The 22,695-nt window shown below is 35.6% G+C and overlaps 1 protein-coding gene across 2 annotated transcripts in view; it reads right to left on the minus strand.

Moving 5' to 3' along the window:
* Positions 1–20,990, minus strand: part of kif19 (kinesin family member 19) — a 53,229-nt gene extending 32,239 nt beyond the window's left edge. The window contains exons 1-2 of one of the 2 annotated variants that reach the window (XM_067369552.1): positions 20,756–20,990; positions 18,942–19,022 (exon numbers count right to left, since the gene is read on the minus strand). In XM_067369552.1, coding sequence (XP_067225653.1) covers positions 18,942–19,022; positions 20,756–20,794 — 120 coding nt within the window. In that variant the 5' untranslated portion in view covers positions 20,795–20,990. Of the gene's footprint in view, positions 1–11,305; positions 11,341–18,941; positions 19,023–20,755 lie in introns of those variants that run through there. The other variant, XM_067369553.1, reaches the window with a different exon arrangement.
* Between the last annotated feature and the right edge of the window lie 1,705 nt (positions 20,991–22,695).

Consider the following 22,695-nt stretch of genomic DNA (forward strand, 5'->3'; position numbering starts at 1 on the left):
AGGTTGAAGGTCCAAATTGCAGTTTCAGTGCAGCTTCAAAGGACTTTGAGGTCTTATCTAGCGAAACGATTGATTATTTTCTTAGAAAAATAAAATGTATATACTTTTTAGCCACAAATGCTTGTCTTGCACTAGCTCTGTATTGCGCCACGCATTGCATAATCACGTTGGAAAGGTCACGCGTGACGTAGGCGGAAGTACCGCGGTAGGGTGAAAAACTCCATCTCATTTTCTCCTCCAACTTCAAAATCGGCAGACATTGTTGTTTTACCTTTTTTTTTTTTGTAAAGGCCATTTGACTTAGTCTTCTCTTGATAGCTTTGTAAACACCGGATCTATACTTTCGCCTATGTCGCGCGTGACCTTTCCAAAATTATTACGTAATATGTGGCGCATCGCAGAGCAGTGGAAGACGAGCATATGTGGTTAAAAAGTTTTTTTTTTCTTCTTTTTTTGCTAGATAAGACCCTTATTCCTTGGCTGGGATCATGTAGAGCCCTTTGAAGCTGCATTGAAACTGCAATTTTGACCTTCAACCCATTGGTAACTGTTTAAGTCCACTATATGGAGAAAATCCTGGAATGTTTTGGAATATTAATGTTAATTTCTATTTGACTAAAGAAAGCAAGACATAAACATCATGGATGGCATGGGGGTGAGTAAATTATCAGGAAATTTTAATTCTGAGGTAACTAATCCTTTAACACAAAGGTAATAACATTGGCTGTTCCAGTAAAACACAAACCAACTGTATAATATTTGACCATTTGTCAAAATGCAAAGTGACTGAAATGGAGTCTTGGTTTTATGTTAGTCCTGTGTGGTTGCATTTACATTGTCCTTAGTCTGATTGCGGTTTCCTGGCAACTTTTTCAAAACACTATAGAGATTTAGTCCATAACATTCTTCTAATCTCAATGCCAACTCAACATAATTGGCACTGACTCAAAAATCAAGATCATGTGGTCAAAATCATGCACTGAAGAAGTTCCTGCTCTACTCGTGCGCCAACATTCGAGTTACACACCAATGCATCAGGTCACATTCAAGGCGGAAAAACATCACCAAATAAGCAGGTCCTGACATGCCTGGGAAAGAGCAGGGGAGTCACCGATAGAATCTGAGCAGAGATAAAATTAAACCGTAAAAACTTAATAAACGTAATGATCTCTGACAAACAACAAATCCTTGTTGGAACAAGAAGGATAACAGACAATATGGCTGAACTCCATGCTCACTGATGGACTTTAAAGACGATAAAATGAAAGTAGGTTAAACACAACCGGACACACAAACTTAAGTGACGTCTCGTACTACTGTATCTTATTTTCCTGAGATTATCCTGGTATTTATACAACTTCACAGCTGCGATGATCGGCATCCACAGCGCAGAACAAGGTCAGAGGCCACTTTCAGGTCAAGACATGGAGGTCAGCATTGCACAACAAAGTGGGACATGACCGATGGCTGAGACCACATCACAGAGATTTGCACCCTGAGGTCTGGACAGTTTAAGTGTATTGTCAACAAACTTTTGTACAGAGTGCAGTAAAAGACAAAAACAACAGTGCAGGCTGTACTAACACTAAAGGATACAACATTTCCATATAACTGTACGACTGGCAGTTAAGGAATTCAAACTTTGGAGCCTCATATACTGGATTAAATGTTCCAACATGAATACAATAATATTTATAAGATATATATTATATAACTGTCAATTCTGTGGCCACATCTTACATGACAAGGTGTGTCTGAGAAATTTGCAAATATTCCAGATGGACAAAGTTAGGTATAAGATTAGAAACCAACTTTAAAATTAAAATAAAATGTACAATATTGATTATTTTTCTCTTATCTTTGACATTAATTGGATAAATGTTTGAAATATATACAAAATATGTTATAATATAATTTAAATATACAAATATAGATTCTAAAATATATAATTATAATAATAAAGAACATTGGCACTTTATCAAATTGTTGTTGCTGCTATTTTATAGTTATTTTAGATCATTAAATTATTATATAGTGATATTTTTATCTACAAATACTGACTACCAAATAATCCATAAGCAATCCTAAACAGAAAATTACTTGCTGATAAAATATTTTAAAAGAGAGAAAAAAAACTTCAGAGCTGAGCTGAAAGAGTCCAGCTGCGGTTTCTCTGGGCTCCGATCAAGTATAATCTGGAACGTGTTGAGTTATTGTACTTGGCTGAGCAGGTACAAAATGGCTCCATCACCACTGTTTTGTCCTGTCTGCTTGGGTCAGTATGACCTTACACAACAGTTCTTTTGAGAAAAATGTCCGAAATCATATAAAAATGACGTTGGCAGCAAATCTTCAGAACTCTTATTGTTGAGTATCATCTTTCACGTGTGAAAAGACAGTACAGTATAACCTCTTTCACAAAACAGGATATCTGATCTTGAAAATATCACTCTCATGCACAGGCTCACGCGCGCACCTTTCATAAGCACTCATCAGCAGGAGAAACAACATGCTCCCTATGGGACGCAAATTACAAGAAAAAGCAAGCAATCTGCCTCACGCTCATTGGCTAACAAGTGCAAAAGTGCGAGACAAACATGAGCCTCATTATGAAAGAGCATGCAGGACAGCAAGGTGCAGTGGGACTGAGTCCAGTGCAAGATAATACCAAATAACAGCCCATAATAAGCCCTCTAAGTCCACAGAGAGCTTCAAAACAGCTTTATTACTTCAGATAGAAGTGACTAATACTGCTGAGTGCTCGTCTGAGAACGAAGATTTGCTATCTATCTATCTATCTATCTATCTATCTATCTATCTATCTATCTATCTAGCACTTAAATCAAATGCAATAAATCAAATGCTTAAGACCAACTACATCATGCACGTGGGCCACTGATTAAAAATGTGTTTTGAAACCACCATAATGTGAGTTGTAAAGTTAAAGTTGTGTCAGACTCATAGGGGAGGCTGTGTTTATGTAGTGCCACTGTCCTGGGTCCGAGATTTAGGATCTCTAACATAATACAAGACCAACAGCTCATGCCCCCTCTGTGCCTTTCTTTTTTATTACATTTGTCTTGATTTTCCAGTTGTTCTGCCTCTCATCCACCTTCTAACTAAACAAACTTCCTCGGTTATGTGTGGTCTACTCATAGTCTCTCTCTCTCTCTTTGGTACTGGCAGTGCAGAGAATGAGAGCTCAGGTAGGGTTCAATTTGAAGCTGTGCCAAACCATAGCTTGTGTAACAGGTATTGAGTGCCACATGGGATAAGACGGATCCAGCTTCATTTCACTGGCTGCCCCAAAGCAAGAGAACTGGGCACAGTCCAACAGAATAGAACATATACAATGAGCACTCACAAAACACATTTTTATCATTCACTGATTCCATATCAAAATAAATAACATCTAACACAGCATATAAGATCACTTAAGTAACCAAGTAAGAGTTTGGAATGGTATTTTGAACTAAACTGGCAATACTCAGAGGAAGTTGAATTGAAATTTGAATTAAAAAGACAGGAAAAGGAATTTCAGTCTGGCAAGGTGTTCTTCCACTCTTGTCCATGAAAGTTGATTTACGATCATCTAAGAGTATCATTCTATCTGTCTGTTAGGGCTACAAACCTTCAAACTTACAACTTTTCTTAAAACTTTCAAACAAGAATTTATCAAGGCAATAATCTACACTTTTTTGACTTTCTATTGTGATATGAACTTCTTCCTGACACTCATTGCAACCTCATTTCAAATTGAATAAAAAAAATAAAAAAAAAAGCCAATAAATGAATAATTTCTGATTTGTGTTCACTGCATATTAGCCTAAAGCTACAGGTTAAACACTGTCTACATGCAACAGCATGAATATGTGATCTCTACTCTGGCCAAATGTTGCACTCAGGCATAGAGGCAATCAAGACTATGATGAGAAGGTCTCACATGCTTCTAGAGATCTCTTCAGCACACTGCAACCCTCTTAAACCAAGACTTATCAACAGAGCCCACCTTACCTGATTAAGAGGGGAGGAAAGAGAGAGGAAGATCAGATGATGAGACCAGAATAGGCTTGGTCTGTATACACGAGTAGAGAAGCATTTGCTAAACCACTTAAAGAAATCCCAAGTTGCCAGGAAGGGCTTTTTTAAGGTCAGACAGTCTATTAGTGCAGCATCACACACCCACTCAACTTCTCTTTCTTTCTTTCTTTCTTTTTTAACGCCATACCAGCTTCAAAGGCTATATTCATGGCGAGAATAAAGTATAATTAAATCAAAGGAAGATTAAAAAAGATGTTTCAAATTTATTTCCTCTAAAAATCTTAAAACCATGCTTGGGCTCACTTGATTAAAAACCTTTTCAAAACTATCAACAGAGTAAAAACGGTTTCTCACAGGGGTAAATGTAATACAGTCTAAAAGGATATGTTTAATGGACAATGGATTTTGACAAGATGAACATTTTGGATGGTTTTCTCCTGAGAGTAAAAATTGGTGTGTCATTTTTGAATGTCCTATTCTACATCTTGTATATATAACTTGATTCCATCGTTCATCAAAACAGGAATTATGTTTTTTCCTCACATCAGGATTTATTTCACGCAACTTATTATTTAGACATTGATCCCATTCTGATTGCCATTTATTTTTGATGTATTCTTTTATCGTTTGTTTTAAGTCTGTAAAAGGTATAGAACACTTTATTGATTCTGTGGATAGTGCTTCTTTTGCTGCATTGTCCGCTTTCTCATTTCCAGCAATTCCTGAGTGTCCAGGTACCCAGCAAAAGTAGATGTTAAAAGCCTTTGATTTCAGCATTGATAATGTAATGAAGATCTTGACTATTGTTGGATGATCAGTTTTCATATTTTCCAGTGAATCCAGGCATGATTTTGAGTCAGTCACTATTAAGAATTTCTTCTGTGAAGATGTTTCAATAAATTTTAATGCCAACAATAAAGCGTTTGCTTCTGCTGTGAAGATTGAACTTTGATCTGGAATACGTATTCCTTGATGTACTTCATTCGTAGCAAAAGCTGCCGCTACCTGGTTTCCAGATTTGGATCCATCTGTGTATATTGGAGTATATTGGGGATAAATAGCTCTTATTTCTAAAAATTGTAGCTGATAATCATTTGGATGTGTTTCAGATTTTTGATTCTTTGATAAATCCCACAAAATAAAGGGTTTTTTGATATCCCAAGGAGGAATTTTGCAAAAGTGGGTTTGTTCCAGGATGTTTAAATCTAATTTGAGATTTTCCAGATGAGGTTTTATTTGTAGACCAAATGGACGAATATGATTTGGTTTTCTTTCATACATTATTGAATACTGGGTTGAAAAAACTGCTGGATGTGCTGGGTTTCCTTTATTTGTTTTTAATTTAATTGCATATTGTAAGGCCAACTTTAATCGTCTGTTTTCCAAGGAAGGTTCATTAGCTTCTACATATAGACTTTGAATTGGTGATGTTCTATAAGCTCCCAAAGCTAGTCGTATGCCTTGATGATGTATAGTATCCAAGGATTGTATGTATGATTTCCTGGCAGATCCATATACAATACTTCCATAGTCCAACTTTGATCGGATCAGTGTTCTATACAAGTTCATAAGTGATGTCATATCTGCTCCCCATTTAGTTGTGGACAAAACCTTTAAAATGTTCATGTCTTTAGAACACTTCTTTTTAAGCATTTTAATATGTGGAATAAAGGACAGCTTATTGTCAAAAATTATGCCAAGGAATTTAGTCTCCTTTTCGACTTTAATGGGAGTTCCATCCAAAAATAATTCTGGTTCATTGTGTAATGAACGAAGTTGACAAAAATGCATACAGACAGTTTTTGTTTGTGAAAATTTAAAGCCATTTCGTACTGACCATGAGAGCATTTTATTTATTTTTAGTTGGATTTTTCGTTCAATAATGTTAATATGCTTGCTCTTATAACAAATGCAGATATCATCTACATATAAACTACAAAGAACATCAGAACCAATAACTTGAGCAATACTGTCAATTTTAATACTAAAAAGAGTTACTGATAGAATACTTCCTTGAGGAACTCCAAGTTCTTGTTTATGCGGGTTGGACACAGTATTGTCTACCTTAACTCTAAAAATTCTATTCGAAAGAAATCTTCCAATAAAGATTGGCAGACGTCCTCTAAAATTTAGTCGATACAAATCCTTTAAGATTCCATGCTTCCAGGTGGTATCATAGGCTTTTTCCAAGTCAAAAAAACAGCTACAGCATGTTCTTTTTTAATAAAAGCATCACGGATATAGCTTTCAAGACTGACAAGGTGATCTGTTGTGCTTCGACCTTTCCTAAAACCACATTGAGCCTTACTTATAAGTTGTTTGGATTCCAGAAACCAGACTAAACGATCATTTACCATCCTCTCCATAGTTTTACATAAACAACTAGTTAAAGCTATAGGTCTATAATTTATAGGATCACAATGGTCTTTTCCTGGTTTAGGGATAGGAATAATTTCAGCTTCAAGCCAAGAAGATGGGATATTTCCTGATATCCAAATAGAGTTAAAAGTTCCCAGAAGCTTCTTCATAAAGAGGTGAGGCAAGTTCTTTATAAATTGGTAATGAACTTTATCTGGTCCAACCGCTGTATCATGGGATTTCCTAATTGCTCGTTGTAGTTCTTCCATGGAAAAATCCTGATTGTATGGCTCTAAATTATTTGAACTAAAATTTATTTTCTCTTTCTCTTCTTGAATTTGGAATGTTCTAAAAGCAGGAGAACAGTTCTCAAAAGATGAATTCTTTTCAAATGTTCTTGCTAGAATATTTGCAATATCTTGTTTTGAAGTCAAGAGTAAGTCATGTTGCTTGATGTGCTGTATTTGCGAACCAATGGTTTCACCCTTCATTTTCCGTATCAGATTCCAGATTTTGGTTGATGGAGTACTAGGTGATATACTGGCAACAAAACTTCTCCAGCTTTCCTTCTTAACTTCATTGATGGTTCTTCTTGCTTTTGCTCTAGCAATCTTGAGTTTAATAAGATTTTCAGTTGATGGATGTTTATAGAAAAATCTTTCAACCTTTTTCCTTTCTTTGATAACCTCTTTACATTTATCATTAAACCATGGGAGTTGTTTAGATTTTTTGTTTAATGATGTTTTTGGGACTGTATCATTTGCAATAGACATTAGCGTTTCTGTAAAATTTTCCAAGGCGTCTGGGCTGTTCTCCACAAAATTTGCAAATCTCCCATAACATAAAGTTTGAAATTGATACCAGTTAGCTTTTTTGATTTTCCATCTTTGTGTTTTTGCCTCTTCTTCTTTTCCTTTAATAGTAACTATTATTGGAAAATGGTCACTTCCGCAAAGGTCATCCAATACTTTCCATGATAAATCTAAAAAAACTTCTGGTTGGCATATTGTTAGATCAATTGCAGAGTAAGTTCCATGCCCAGGATGTAAATAAGTATTTGACCCATTATTTAAAAGACATAAGGTATTATTATTAATAAAGTCTTCAATCTTCTTTCCTTTTGTATTACAATGATCACTGCCCCACAGTATATTATGACTATTAAAATCTCCCATGAGAATAAAAGGAGATGGAAGTTGATTTACAAGATCATCTAGGTCTGTGTGTGTCAAATTTAAGTCTGGAGGAATATAAATGGAGCATATTGTAATGGTTTTCTTTAGAGTTAGTCGTACTGCTGTCACTTGTAATCTACTATTAATACTGATGGGACTATGGATTACATTATTTCTTACTAATATTGCTGTACCACCAGAAGCTCGTTTGTCACTGGGACCAAAGGTGGCAAATATTGTAAAATTTTTAAAAGAAAATTTACAATCAGTTGAGAGTTGTATTTCCTGAAGGCATATTGCAAGGGGGTCAAAAGTTGTAGTTAAACGCTGTAATTCTGTGAAATTTGCTCTGATACCACGACAATTCCATTGGATGACAGATTCTTTCATTACCTGTTAGGAAGAACAGGAACATTTGTCTTAACTCTTCCTTTTGGAGATGGGCTTCTACTATAATGTTCCTTCTCTTTCATTTCCACATCTTTTATTTGTCTTGTCTTTGATGTTTCTTCTTGAGATGCTTTAGATTGAGAGTTTGATTTCTTGTTGCTTTTACTTGTCCTCTGATTTCCAGTTTCTGAAATTTGACTGAGGTTCATGTCATGAGGTTTATCTTTGTACATCCAAGTGATGTCTGTCTGGCAATCTACTGACCTCACAGATTTACTTGCAACAGAAGCAAAGGTTTTATTCAGAGTAAAAATAGGTATCATAGTCACTTGTTTTTTTGCTTCGATATAACTGATCTTCTTTGTACATCTGATTTTTTGTATTTCCTTTTCTTTGATCCAAATGGGACACTGTTTTGATGCAGCCGAATGATCACCTGAGCAGTTACAACATTTTGTTGGTTTCTCACAACTCCCCTTGTCATGACCTTCTCCACAGTTACAACAGATATGTCTGTTTTTGCAACTATTAAATCCATGTCCATACTTTTGACAATTGAAACATCTCAGAGGATTAGGTATATATAGGTCTACGGGGACACTCAGATACCCAATCTGAATTCTTTCTGGAAGGAGTGGTTTAATAAAAGTGATGATGTATGTATTAGTTTTAATTATTCTTTCTTCTCTTTTGATTATTATTCGTTTCACATTTGTTACTCCTTGAGTTTTAAGTTCATCTGTTATTTCTTCTTCATCTACATCATCCAGTTCTCTAGTACGAATTATCCCTTTACTATAGTTCAAAGTTGGGTGAGGTGATGCCTTTATCCGAACTCCTGCCAGCATATTAGCATGTAACAGGTTTTCAGCATTTGCCTTTTTACAGCATTCAACAAGAATTTGTCCCGAACGTAATTTTTTCACTTCTTTAACAGTTCCTGCTATTCCTGCAATACCCTTTTGTATGGCAAAAGGGGATAGCTTGGTGATTGGGAGATCTGAAGAGACAGATTCAATAGTAATAAACTTTGGCCAATCATCATTACTCGACAGAGTAAAACCTCTGTTTGCTGCACTGGTATCCGTATCAGGTTCCAAAAAACGTTTTTTTGAGTTGTGTTTTGTAGCCATATTTAAATGTTTAAGTTTCATCATCTCTACTCCCCACCCACCTCGGAGCCCAAAAAAAGGGATGCACATTGCCGCGGATCTCCAGCAGATTATGCATCAGGGATATAAAAATGGTATACTCAAGCAAAGTAAGCTATCATTTGCTCAAATCGCTTGATTGACCCTAAGCCAACGCCTTCTGGGGATATATATTGTAAAAAATGTATTTCCCAGGGCATGTCTTGACCAGCCGATTGATTGGATCGAGAGATTCCAACCTCCCGTCTAGGTGAAGTAGGAGCCAAAGTACCGTGTTGAAATAATGGAAACCTCAGTAAACCACATTTCTCAGGGACCAGGATCTCTTCCTCCCCCGACACGGGTCGCAACTCACGGCAAACGAGTTGTCCCATTTGGGATATTTATGATGTGTTTATTTCCAAATTCTTTCAGTGTGATGATGTAATAGTTGCACACAAGAATATAAGAATATAATTGTAATTAAAAATAACTGTAACCCTAGTAAGGGGGGCTAAAGGGTTGTTCTCTCTTGCCCAAGGAGAAGACCCTAGCACTACGGAGGGAAGGAGCGTGCCACTGTTCCTATCACGGGCTACCAAAAAACCTGGGTCCCGTGCCGTACCCGGACTCAACTTCTCAACTCACGATGTAAACAATGGCATCATTTTAAACACACTTCAGAGAGTCAACATTTCAAACAGGACAACAACTTGGCTAATTTGGTTCTTGGTTTTTCTACAATTCACTTGGAAGCAAGAAACAGCACAGTAAAAAAAAAAAAAAAAAAAAAAAAAAACAATATTAATTTCCACCTACTTCAACTTTAAGTTCAGTTGTTATCTTATTTTTTTTTTTTAAATATAATCAAATTTCAGCTTAAAGAAATTTAGGCAAGGCGAGGCAAGGCAAGGCAATTTTATTTGTATAGCACATTTCATACACAATGGTAATTCAAAGTGCTTTACATAAAGAAGAAGAAGAAAAATAGAACATAAGGAATAGAAATAACAGTAAAAACTGAGAATTTTGCAATCTGGATGGATGAGCTAGGAAGTCTTAGGGAGGTTTTTATTTTTTTGTTATTGTTGTTGTTGTCCGTCAGAGTGGATCTAAACGGATCTATCCATCTGAGCAGATCTAAATGGATCTTCCTCACACGACAGGACCGCTACATGTTAAGGCACTTCAAACTGATAAACAAAGTTTCACTCTCCCCTTTTGCCAAGACACCTCAAACTGCGTCACACAGCCCTAATCCCCCTTCTGGAGATATCTTATCTATGCAACGCAGTTTAAATTTCCCCTTTGGAAATGTCCCCCTTTGGAAAGTGTCCTGACGGTAATCCAGAGATATCTTAACCATGCATAACATTTATTTAAATCTCATATAACTTGAAGTTTGGTTAAATTATTTAAATAATTTAAATTATTTTGCATAAAAGAAATATGTTGCCATGACTTACTGATTATATATATATATATATATATATATATATATATATATATATATATATATATATATATATATATATATATATATATATATATATATATATATATTACAGAGTAGATATTGAACTTACCCAATGAATTAAAAATTGGAGGATTGTGACTTTTAGTTAGGCTTGCTGTGGTAGTCTGCATTACCGGTGTTACACTGTTTTCCTTTTTTATAAAACCATTTAGTTCAGTTGGACAATGGATGCTACAATTATAAACTGAAAGCATCTGCTCTGCTCCATATAGAACGAGCTGCAGTCGCAGCATAGTGCAGCAGGAGCCAGATTTCACTTATCACCTGACGAGAGTGAGGAGAGATGACTGACAAGACGATGGCGGAGGATTTGGTGTGCAACAGATCTTGAGCGTCTTGACAAATACCTTATCTTATAAAATGTGCGGTCAGTACCGCTGCTCCCTTTACACAGAGTACGAGTGATTATGAATTTGAAAGCAAAAGTGAAAAGCGAGCACGTATTCAAAAGCGATTTCAATACCCTGCCCGCATATTGATAGTGGCTACCTGATGCCCACAAATCATAAGCTTATACACAGAGTGATCGTGAATTCAAAAGTGATAATTTCCTCATCTTGAGCTTGGGTCATCTATACTCTTAAATGTTGACAAAACAACTGTTAGCATAGCCTATAGACCAATTCGGTGTTTGCAAACAGCGATGACGTTTTTTTTTTATGGGAGAAGCCTACCTGGTTGCAGAAAATGACAGTTGAGCAGTAGCAGTCTATGGAAGCCACGAAATAAAAGAATAAAAAAAAAAAGTTAATTTCGAGTTTATATCTCACAATTCTGACTTTTATTTCTCACAAACCTGAGTTTATATCTCACATTTCTTACAAAGAAAAACAGAATTGTGAGATATACTCGTTATCCTGTCTTTTCTGAATTGCAATTTATCCCGCAATTCTGACTTTTTTCCCCTCAGAACTGTGAAATAAACTCACAATTGCGAGTTATAATGGCCGAACTGGGAGTCAAACACGCAAATGCAAGAAAAAAAGTCTATGACTATGACTAAAGACTATGTTTAAAAGTTATCTATGTAAAATGTTATAGGCTTAAATATTATTTCCTGCTGTATGCTGTGTATGTATGTCCTCTGAACTGCATATGTGAATATTATGTAGACTTACTGTTTACATCAAATTCCTGCTTTAATAGTAGACTAATCCTTGCAGGTGTCATCAGTCCAGTCTGTGAAACGTCTCCGTTTAGCTTCAAAGGACGTTTTCAATGATGGTTTTCTTTAAAAATGAAGACTATATTTTTTTGCATTCCGATTCCAACATCCAGAGGCACAAAAAAATTCTGTGGATTTTGCACATTTTCCTCCAATTGCTACCGCTATTTTTCTGCAACCACTATGCGCGCGCAGCTGCAAGTGACGTAATTGTGACGTCTGCCCCAAAGAGGTCTACACAAATGTCAAATTTCCATTCTTCCTTTACAAATCGCAAAACTGGTGACTTATCTTGAACTCACAATATTTTTTTTCCCCATCACATGCTCTTTAAATGAGGAAGTCCTTCGTCCTAATACCACCTGCCTCTGACTAGCATTAGCAAGTAGGCAATCTTGATCATGTGACAAACAATCAGCTATTTAAAGGTGGCATGAAATGGAATTTCACTCTATTTTCTAATCTTAATGAACTTATTGTGATTTAAACCATGCATATGTTTAATTTTTTTAAATTAATGTCATAACTCGATCTTCCAACTTCACTCTGGAGACTATGCCAGACGTGTCCAATCATTTACTCCGCTTAAACCCCTCCCCTTTCTTACAATTGACTACAAGCTCGCATTCAGATCTGCCTCCATCCAAGACCCTGCCCTATTTTTTTTTTTCTTTTTTCGATAATCCACATATGTCACAATATGAAAGAAAAGATCTGTTGCTACATCTGTACCTTTAAAATAAGGGACAATCCCTCCAATATGTCCTACCCAAAATACATCAACAAAGGAGAGAAAACTGCTCATCAAACGATTTCATGAAGTTGCTTGGGCTGAAAAGCAGTTTAACAGAAAATTAACTTGAAGTTATAAAATGTTTAAAATCAACATTTAATTCTTCATATAAACTGTTTATATGAAGAAAGAGCATTAATAAAAAAAAAGACTTTGTAGATAAAGATAAGAGTCTTAATAAAAACCTGCGAGTGGAAAACTACTACATGGGCCGTAATGGCCCCCTGTATATGGCCAATAGTGCTGTATTCCAGTGATGGACATTTACAGAGCAGGCCAGGGTGCGTACACCATAAAACACAAATGCAGAGAGTCAACCTGTAAAAGAGCTGAGTCTAACAGTTGGCATTTTCCCCAGGAGCGCTGCGCCTAAATCTTGTCTGTTGAAGGCTGGTTTTGTTTGGAGAACTATTTCTCGGCCCAGCTCTGAGCCTATTCAAACAGAAGGCCTGTAAAAGACACCAAACACTATTTTGTGAGACTCTTCCCTCAGCCCTCGCTGGCCCTAACATTATTATCCTCCCTCCAAAAATAAGCCTAGAAAACAACAGCCCGGCCGTCGAGTGCAAACCTTGAGAACACTAGGAGAAAGGACCAAGGGAGCGGGGAGCGCTTTGAAAGCCCATAACCATAATTATACCGGAGATGAATATCTTTGATCCGTGTGGATCGGTCGGGGTGGCAAGAGCGACGCCATGAGGGAGGCTTTCTGCTAATTCGCTTTCTCCGTTATAGGACTCAAGGTGAGAGCAATTTGAATGTCCTTACGGGCACACAAGGAGGAGAAAGATGGCAGAAACTGAATACAGAAGGGCCAAAGCGGCGGCTTTGTTGTGCACAATGGAGGGAATTTGCCACGTTATCAGGTACGACCCAAGCTTGGATGAATGCATGGCTTTGTTTACCCACCAAGGTCTTTAAAGGGAAACTCTGAGGTCTATTCTTCCTCTCACTTCTTTTCTTTTTAGAGGGAGCAGTGTCCAAGCCACCTGTGCTAACCTAAATGAGATGCATCATGGGTAAATATTGTACTACCAACACAAATTTTTCAAGAGCCAATGGTTAGTCTACAAATGAACCCGTTTAAAGTGCATTTGATCAGAATAACTTGCTGTTTTTGTTAGCGTGCATCGTAAGAAGACACTACATCCTTCAAGTCCATCAGCACTTGCGTTCTTTCATGAAGGGGGACGAGTAAAGGAAAACGAACAATGGCCCTGACCTTGTCTGTGGGTTGTCATAGTGACGGGGCACAGCCCACTGTTGGTGGGAGAGAGGGAGAAATCAGACACGCTAGTGAGCAGAACAGTTAACGGCCTTTAAAAGCAACAGGAGACACATCCCTCACTACATCCAAGTCTCATTCACTGCCAATATGTTGTCAGAAACATACTGAGTGTGTAATTACGGCCACAGCGATTTTTGGACTTCCTGCAACACTTCCTGCTGCCAGTTTCTGCCAGTTATGCACAATACTGTACCTTTTACATGAGTGTTCAGAATAGCTGAATTTACAGTATGACACATGCTGAGAGTTTTAAGACACTCAAAGTGATGAAAAGTAGGAGATCCTAAATGTTTAGAGATCCTAAGTGTTGTTATACACACACACACACATTATATATATATATATATATATATATATATATATATATATGGGCACAAAGAAGAATCATAATTAATCATTTATATGCAACAATATATCAATGCATAAATAGCAATACATTTCTGTTTAAAAGTTTGGGGTCAGTAATTTTTATGTTTTTAAAAGAAGTTTCTTAGGCTCAATAACAGTGCATTGATTGAACATACATTAAAAAGAGTAATATTGTTAATTTTTTTTTACAATGTACTATTTTGATATATTTTAACAGGTAATTTATTCCTGTGATGTAATGCTGATTTTTTCAGCATTATTCCTCCAGTCTTCAGTGTCACATGATCCTTCAGAAATCATTCTAATATGCTGATTTGGTGCTCAAGAGATTTCTTATTATTTTCAGTGTTGAAAACAGTAGTGCTGCCTAATATGTTAGTGAAAAATATATATATTTTTCCAGGATTCTTTGACGAATAGAAAGTTCAAAAGAACAGCATTTATTTCAAATAGAAACATTATAAATGTCTTTACTGTCACTTTTAATCAATTTAATGCAAAATAAAATGTTATTTTAATATATTTACTACAACTTAATATATGAACAATTTCACACAAGGAATTCAGGGAATATTTCAGAGTACTTCAGAGCTTCAGTACTTCACTTCAGACAGAATTTAACAATTCATTTATAATCAATATATTAATGTAGAGAGAAGTCTTTAAAATAACATTTCTATTCTGTCAAAAAAGGCCAAACAAACACACACACAGTGCTTATGTGAAGTCATTGCATCATACGGGATGCAGAAAACAAAACTGTCTCACCAATAACAAGTAGCAGAACATTTAAGCAGAAGATAAAGCTTTAATCACTTATGCTCCATAATGAGCTTATGCGATTATAAGAGAGTTATGGCTCGTCACGGACGGTCGTGCATGTTTATCTGCATTCTAGGGTTTAGTAGAGGGATGCTTTGATTAACATTAACATACATTCACCTTCTAATAAAACTTTTGTGAAGCCTGTGTGTAATGTAGGGTTGTCAAATGTACCGGTACTACCAGTTCCAGTTTGTACTACTAAAGCATTTCTGCAGTACACGTAGTACAGAATACCGGGTATATTCGGTACCCGCTGAAAGACGCTGCTTTCAAACGCTCTTGTTCGTGTTTGTTTGTGCACTCTCTGAGCATCAAAGGTTTCTATTTACAGCGTGTTTTTACAAGCACTGAAGCAAATCACAATCACATCTGTTGAGCACATGATCACAATGGCTTATCAGAGGTGCTAGTCAGTAAATTAGTCAGAATCCACTAAACATCACTGAAAACACACAAAGTTTTTGTTTGTTCAATGCATGCTGCTCACTCACAAATCCTTTCATTATAACCAACGAAGTGTAAACACAGCCGAATCATCAGACTAGGTAAGCAAGCAATAACAACAGCGAAAAATGGCCGATGGAGCAATAATAACTGACATGATCCATGATAACATGATATTTTTAGTGATAAATTGTCTTTCTAAATGTTTCGTTAGCATGTTGCTAATGTACTGTTAAATGTGGTTAAAGTTACGTTTATTACTGTATTCAAGATACAGCCATCGCTATTTTCATTTTTAAACACTTGCAGTCTGTATAATTCATAAACACAACTTCATTCTTTATAAATCTCTCCAACAGTGTAGCATTAGCCGTTAGCCACGGAGCACAGCCTCAAATTCATTCAGAATCAAATGTTAACAATATAACAATATACAATACTCACATAATCCGACACATGCATGCCGCATGCATGACAAACACTTTGTAAAGATCCATTTGAGGGTTATATTAGCTGTGTGAACTTTGTTTAGGCACTGTTTAAGGCAAGCGCGAGCTCCGTGGGCGTGGAGCACGAGATTTAAAGGGGCCGCACAGCATAAATCGGCTGATGCCCCAAAATAGGCAGTTAAAAAAATTATTTAAAAAAATCTATGGGGTATTTTGAGCTGAAACTTCACAGATACATTCAGGAGACACCTTAGACTTATATTACATCTTGAAAAAAAACGTTCGATGGCACCTTTAAAGTACTTAGTTCAACGGTTTTTGCTCTGGTACCAAAATTGGTATAGAGAACCATGAAATTTTACTGGGACTGGTACTGACTACTTAAATTTTTGTACTGTGACGACTACCCTAGTGTAATGCTACTGAATAGAAGTCACTGCAAACCGGCAAGGTGCCGAATTGCCTCATTGATATGTATCATCAATGTATAATGACACACAGATAAGGAGAGGTTACGGCAAGGTTCTGCCTCCTGATCGCGTGTTTATGTATGTATGAGAGTCTCGCACGGACCAATCAGTATACAGCGTATGTCTGGTAACACACAGGCGTCATCACGAGCACCTTCCCTTAAGGAGAACCGTGAGATCCTAGTGTGTTGGTCTTGGTAAATTATTTAAACCACACACTAATGCTGACCGACACACTGATGTGGAGAGGTTAATGAATACCAATTTGTTCAAGTCTATCACTACGTCAAAATAGAGAATTAGCACAGGATTTGCACAAGCAATCCAGTTGACATTAAATCAAGCACTTGTATTTGATTAATGAAAGAAGCCAATGCACATGTATTAGCTATTTAATCATTTGAAAACATTATGCACCTATCAGATTTAGCTGTGAATGACATGTTGGCACCGGTGCTGCATCAACGCTGGCATGATCCTATAGCCATCAGGTGGCTGGAAGTACAGAAGAGCAGGTGGCTGCTGTCTAAGCCACCCAAAGCCCCTGTCGGTGAGCTCATCCTCTTAAGGTTTACTGTTCCATGAGTGCATCAAGAAAAGAAAACACCACTAAAAAAAAAAAAAAAAACACGCCTAAGTCTACTCATAGATGGTGCTGCCATATGCCGTGTCGGGCACAGACAGATAAGGGTGCTTAATTTGGTTTGTCAGCGAATCTGGATAATTACTTACTAGCTTAGACCAGCATGAACTGGTCTTGCTGGTCACCAGCAAACATGCGTGTGTGAATTTGAGCGTGTGTTTATATTTTTTTTTCTACACTTACACAACCTCATTATATGTTGGTACTGGCAGTCTTGTTCTCTCTTTCCCTATTCAGGAGGATGACTGCACAAACATAATACACAGCATCAAAACCTTTCTCTGCATGCTACTAATCCCATCAGCCCTTGTATAACCAGTTTGCACTGTTAAATCCAAGTGCTTGAATATAAACATGACCACCTCAGCTGACCATCCATGATGGACCTAAAGTCAACTTTAGCCATTTAACATCATCCATAACTGACAACCAGTGGCCACAGAGGAAGACAAGTTAGCATCTAGTATCCAACAACAACTTGCTAATATGCTACACTGCAGGTAAACACAACAACAAAATGGTGGAGAATGCAGAAAAATGGCATTTTGAAAACGAACTAATTATTTAAATAGCAAAACATATTCATATAAATGTGTTAAATCAAGTTACCATTCACTATATTACCCGCTATTTGTATTTGCGATGTATTTCTGTGCCTCATGCCATTAGCACAGCAATGTTACATGCTAAATTCTAATGAAATCTCTCTCTCTCTCTCTCTCTCTCTCATATATATATATATATATATATATATATATATATATATATATATATATATATATATATATATATATATATATATATATATATATATATATATATATATATATATATATATATATATACAATTAGCATCAAGTTCTGCTTGATAAACCTTTTCCAGATACTTTCAACCAAAGCAACATACATTCACACGATCCAGTCATACATTTTAAATCTTTGGTATTGCTAGTACCACACTCTATCATTTAAATTTCACAAATAGCACTTTTATACTCTTCTCAGTGTAACTCAAATTAATGTTACCCTGTCTGACATATGCCTGCACATATAGTTATAATTATAACAATTAATCAATCCAAGCTCAGATTTAAATGGGTTAAAATAATTATAATGATTTCCTGCCGCTGCAGACGCGGGTAAGGTAATTGAAATGTATGCTTGTGCTCAGGTCTCACAGCATTGGCTAATAGTCTGTGACTCAGACCCTAGAGATTGAATATGTGACCGTACTTGCCTCATTCACTAACACTGGGCCTATTTACCCATAACAGCAGGTTAGCATCTGGCTATTACAGCTCTAGAGACACTTAAACTAGCCTCAACGTATGATTTTCCAAACCTATTTTAGAACAGTACTTCTAAAATTAGACAATGGAAATAAGTGGACATTGTCATCACCATCTAAGCCCTTCTTATATGTACATACTTAAAATGCAAACATTATATTTTAAGTCCATAAATGCATTCATATAAGTATGGTATCGTGCATTAGTTTTGCATAGCGGTATTTTGACTAACAGCATACAATCTGGTCCTCATCACATTTTATTCTAGCCACTTAGAGAGGAAGACACAGCCTGACCTACTAAACATGTATACCAGATAATAGTTCTCTGAATAAAGTGAACACTGGACTATTAAAGTAATGTTTTATTCAGAACCCGGCCTGAGTTTAGCCCCTAGATTGAAAACAACAAATATCCACCACAATGAACATGAAGACCACAAAGCAAATCTAGACTGAGTACACAAAATGTACTCAAATACACATATAGGCAATCATCTTTCCAAAAACATTGAGGCAGTTATGCATACACACACACACATACATACAATAACTGATTCATCTTACTCCTCTGACCTGCTCATCCACTTTGTGGGCTATAATAGTGGCTCCTTCTTCCAGCTCAGCATCACTCAATGGCCGAATCCGCAGGGCCACCTGAAAAATAATAACAAAAAGGTTAATGTTCTGGCCTCAAAAAGTATTTTAACCCTAAAACTACACTTAAAATGTATGAATGTTATTGTATCTAATGCAGTGAAATTCACACACGTTTAATAGCATGTGGTTTAATGGTCACTCTATATAATATAATCCATAATACAATATAATCTATAGAATAACAGCTTCACAAAATCTACAAAAAAATAACTCCTTGAGTAGCCAGAACTTGACTTAGAAAGTCGGCCACATGTTTCATCACAATCAAGAATATTTAGTGATATATACACAGTCATTAACAGACAGTGATTGAGGTTTCCTTGCAGGAGAATCCATCTGTACACAACTGAAATAAACACTGAAGGGCAACGCTGCAGCGATGGAGCTCTGCAATCTAGGTAGTTAATTATGCAGTATGAATATTATAGCTGGAGGCTATTATTGCTTGTAGAGCAACAAATTCTGTCTGAGCATTTAATATGCTTAATGGGATGCAGCAAAACCTGTTCTGTTATGTTGCTCTAAGCGAATAATTACATAAAGTCATGGCAAATTTCTCCCCCTTAAGATTTACACTACAGAGCAGTATTTTTCCCCACATTATTATTGTTATTGATTTTAAAATAAGAGAAAAATGGGACATCACTGTCCCCAATTTACATTATCTAAAGCACTAGAATGATGTCTTACATTGGAAGAAGGGAAAGGGAACTTAAACTGCCCCTGTGAATTATTTAGAGGGGGGCAAAAGATCACTAGAAAACAGGTATTAAGCTCCCAGAGAATCTAAATATAACAAGTGTAGACTGTCAGAATGAAATCTGTCCTGGGGTTTTAAGTATACAGGCTGTCAGGGAATGAAATGTAGATTTTATTCAATTCTACAGTCACTTGTTTGTTTCTCTATATACATTTATGTATATTACATAATGTCTACCTCATATTTAAAGTTTTTGGCTGAACACAGTCTAAACTCTGACATACAGTATATCCACATACAGTACATGTGTATAGTAAATGCATAATACATCCATTAATTCTTTTTTAACAACATCAAGATTTTAGTTTAAGATTGTATAAATGAGAATATTTCATATATTCATAGTATATTCAAATATTTCATAGTTTCTCTAAGTGGTCACCATATCTATTAAGTCTATCATAATTTTAACTCAATCTTTTGCATCAGTAGATCATTGTAAATGGTACTGCAGTGTAATAAATTAATTTTAAAATAGAAATACTTAATACAGTCTCTCAATATAAGCTCATTTAAGATACATGCATAAAAATAAAAATGCTGTTTTAAATAGAACTGAGATAATTTCATCAAAATTATTTACTTAGATACATAAAAATGTCATTATATATGTGTGTGTGTGTGTATATATATATATGTATGCTACACACAATTTCTTGCTGCACAGTCTAAAAACTAATAATAAAACATATGCAAATAAAATATAAGCTATATTTCATAATACACATATGCAAACAACACAAGTGCATGCAGATAATAATACAACATACATAAATTATTATTAGGCCTATTATTGGTTGAAAAAAGTATAAAAACGACTATAATATAACTATAATAATAACTACTATAATAGTTGATTATACGCATACAAATATGTAAATACAGGGGGAATACACACATATATGGATGGACACACTTTACAAACTCTACTGGACGCAAATGCAGGTAAACAATAAGTCAGTGGACTTACTGTCAGCTGTTGATCCTTTGATTCTGCAGTGTCCTTCATCGTAATGTTTTGCAGGACGTTTTTACGCTTATTTGTAAACTAAAACATGCGCGTCACGTGAAGAGAGCACAACAGACGCCGCGAGGTCATGATTCAGCTAACAATTCACCTGCGCTTCTCTCTCTCTAAGATTATAAAACACACTGAACGATCAAACACGCGCCGTGGAGTCCGTCAGGTCCATGTCTGAGTAGGATGTGTGTCTCTCCACCCACAGTAAACCCGTGAGTGAGAGTGTGTTGTGTTTGTGATGTCCCTAGAGATGAGCAGAGTGCAGTGCGTCATTCACCGCGGCTGATGCTTCGCTCAGGTGGGCAGAAATTCTCAGACTCTGAGGCAGCAGCGAACCCTGCTGGTCAGTCCTTATACTGCAGCTTCCTGTCAATATTGTCATGGTGTTTTGTTTTTGTGTTTTTTTTATTCGATAAATTAAAGAAATATATATATATATATATATATATATATATATATATATATATATATATATATATATATATATATACACTACCGCTCAAAAAGTTTGGGATCGGTAAGAGTTTTAAGTTTTTAAGTTTTGTCCGCTCACCAAGGCTTAATTTATTTAATTAAAAATACAGTAAAAACAGTAATATTGTGGAAAAAATATTACAATTTAAAATAACTGTTTTCTATTTGAATATATTTGACAAAGTAATTTATTCTTGTGTTGGCAAAGCTGAATCAGCATCATTACTCCAGTCTTCAGTGTCACATGATCCTTCAGAAATCATTCTAATATGATGATTAGTTCCTCAAGAAATATTTATTATTATTATCAATGTTGAAAACAGTTGTATACTGTATTTTTTTTTTTTTTTTCAGGATTCCTTGATGAATAGAAAGTTCAAAAGAACAGCATTTATCTGAAATACAAAGCTTCTGTAGCATTATACACTACCGTTCAAAAGTTTGGGGTTAGTAAGAATTTTTATTTTTTTGAAAAGAAATTAAAGAAATGAATACTTTTATTCAGCAAGGATGCATTATATCAATCAAAAGTGGCAGTAAAGACATTTATAATGTTACAAAAGATTAGATTTCAGATAAACACTGTTCTTTTGAACTTTCTATTCAAATAATCCTGAAAAAAATATTGTACACAAATATTTTGTACAATTGTAAACAATAAATGTTTCTTGGGCAGCAAATTGGCATATATTAGAATGATTTCTGAAGGATCATGTGACACTGAAGACTGGAGTAATGATGCTGAAAATTCAGCTTTGCCATCACAGGAATAAATTACTTTTTAAAAATATTTTAAAATAGAAAACAGTTATTTTAAATTGTAATAATATTTCACAATATTACTGTTTTTACTGTATTTTTAATTAAGTAATGCAGCCTTGGTGAGCAGACGAAACTTCTTTTAAAAACATTAAAAATATATATATATAAATATAAAATATATATCACTATAATTATTATTATTGTTCTTAACAATACATCAATACAAATAAACAAAAGTATCATAGGCCTATATTATATAGTATATACTTATTAGATATAATTATTGTTATTACATAATTATTGTTTTGGGGTTAAATAGGCATTTAGTTCATCATAACATCGCAATATACATCATACACCCCTTATATTGCTAAAGCTACTCGATTTTTTCATATCAACAGGAAAATATATCGGGACCCTGCTTCAGATCAGTCATAGTTAATGCGTGTATTTGAGACAGTCTTTAGATCACTGCAGTTTTAAGAAAATACTCAGCAATAGTGCTGACTTATGAATTGGCTTATTGGGCCCAATTTGGACATTTTCACTTAGGGGTGTACTCACTTTTGTGGCCAGCGGTTTAGACATTAATGGCTGTGTGTTGAGTTATTTTGAGAGGACAGCAAATTTACACTGTTATACAAGCTGTACAC

The sequence above is a fragment of the Chanodichthys erythropterus genome, chromosome 19 (genome assembly GCF_024489055.1).
Source record: "Chanodichthys erythropterus isolate Z2021 chromosome 19, ASM2448905v1, whole genome shotgun sequence".
Classification (NCBI taxonomy): Eukaryota; Metazoa; Chordata; class Actinopteri; order Cypriniformes; family Xenocyprididae; genus Chanodichthys; species Chanodichthys erythropterus.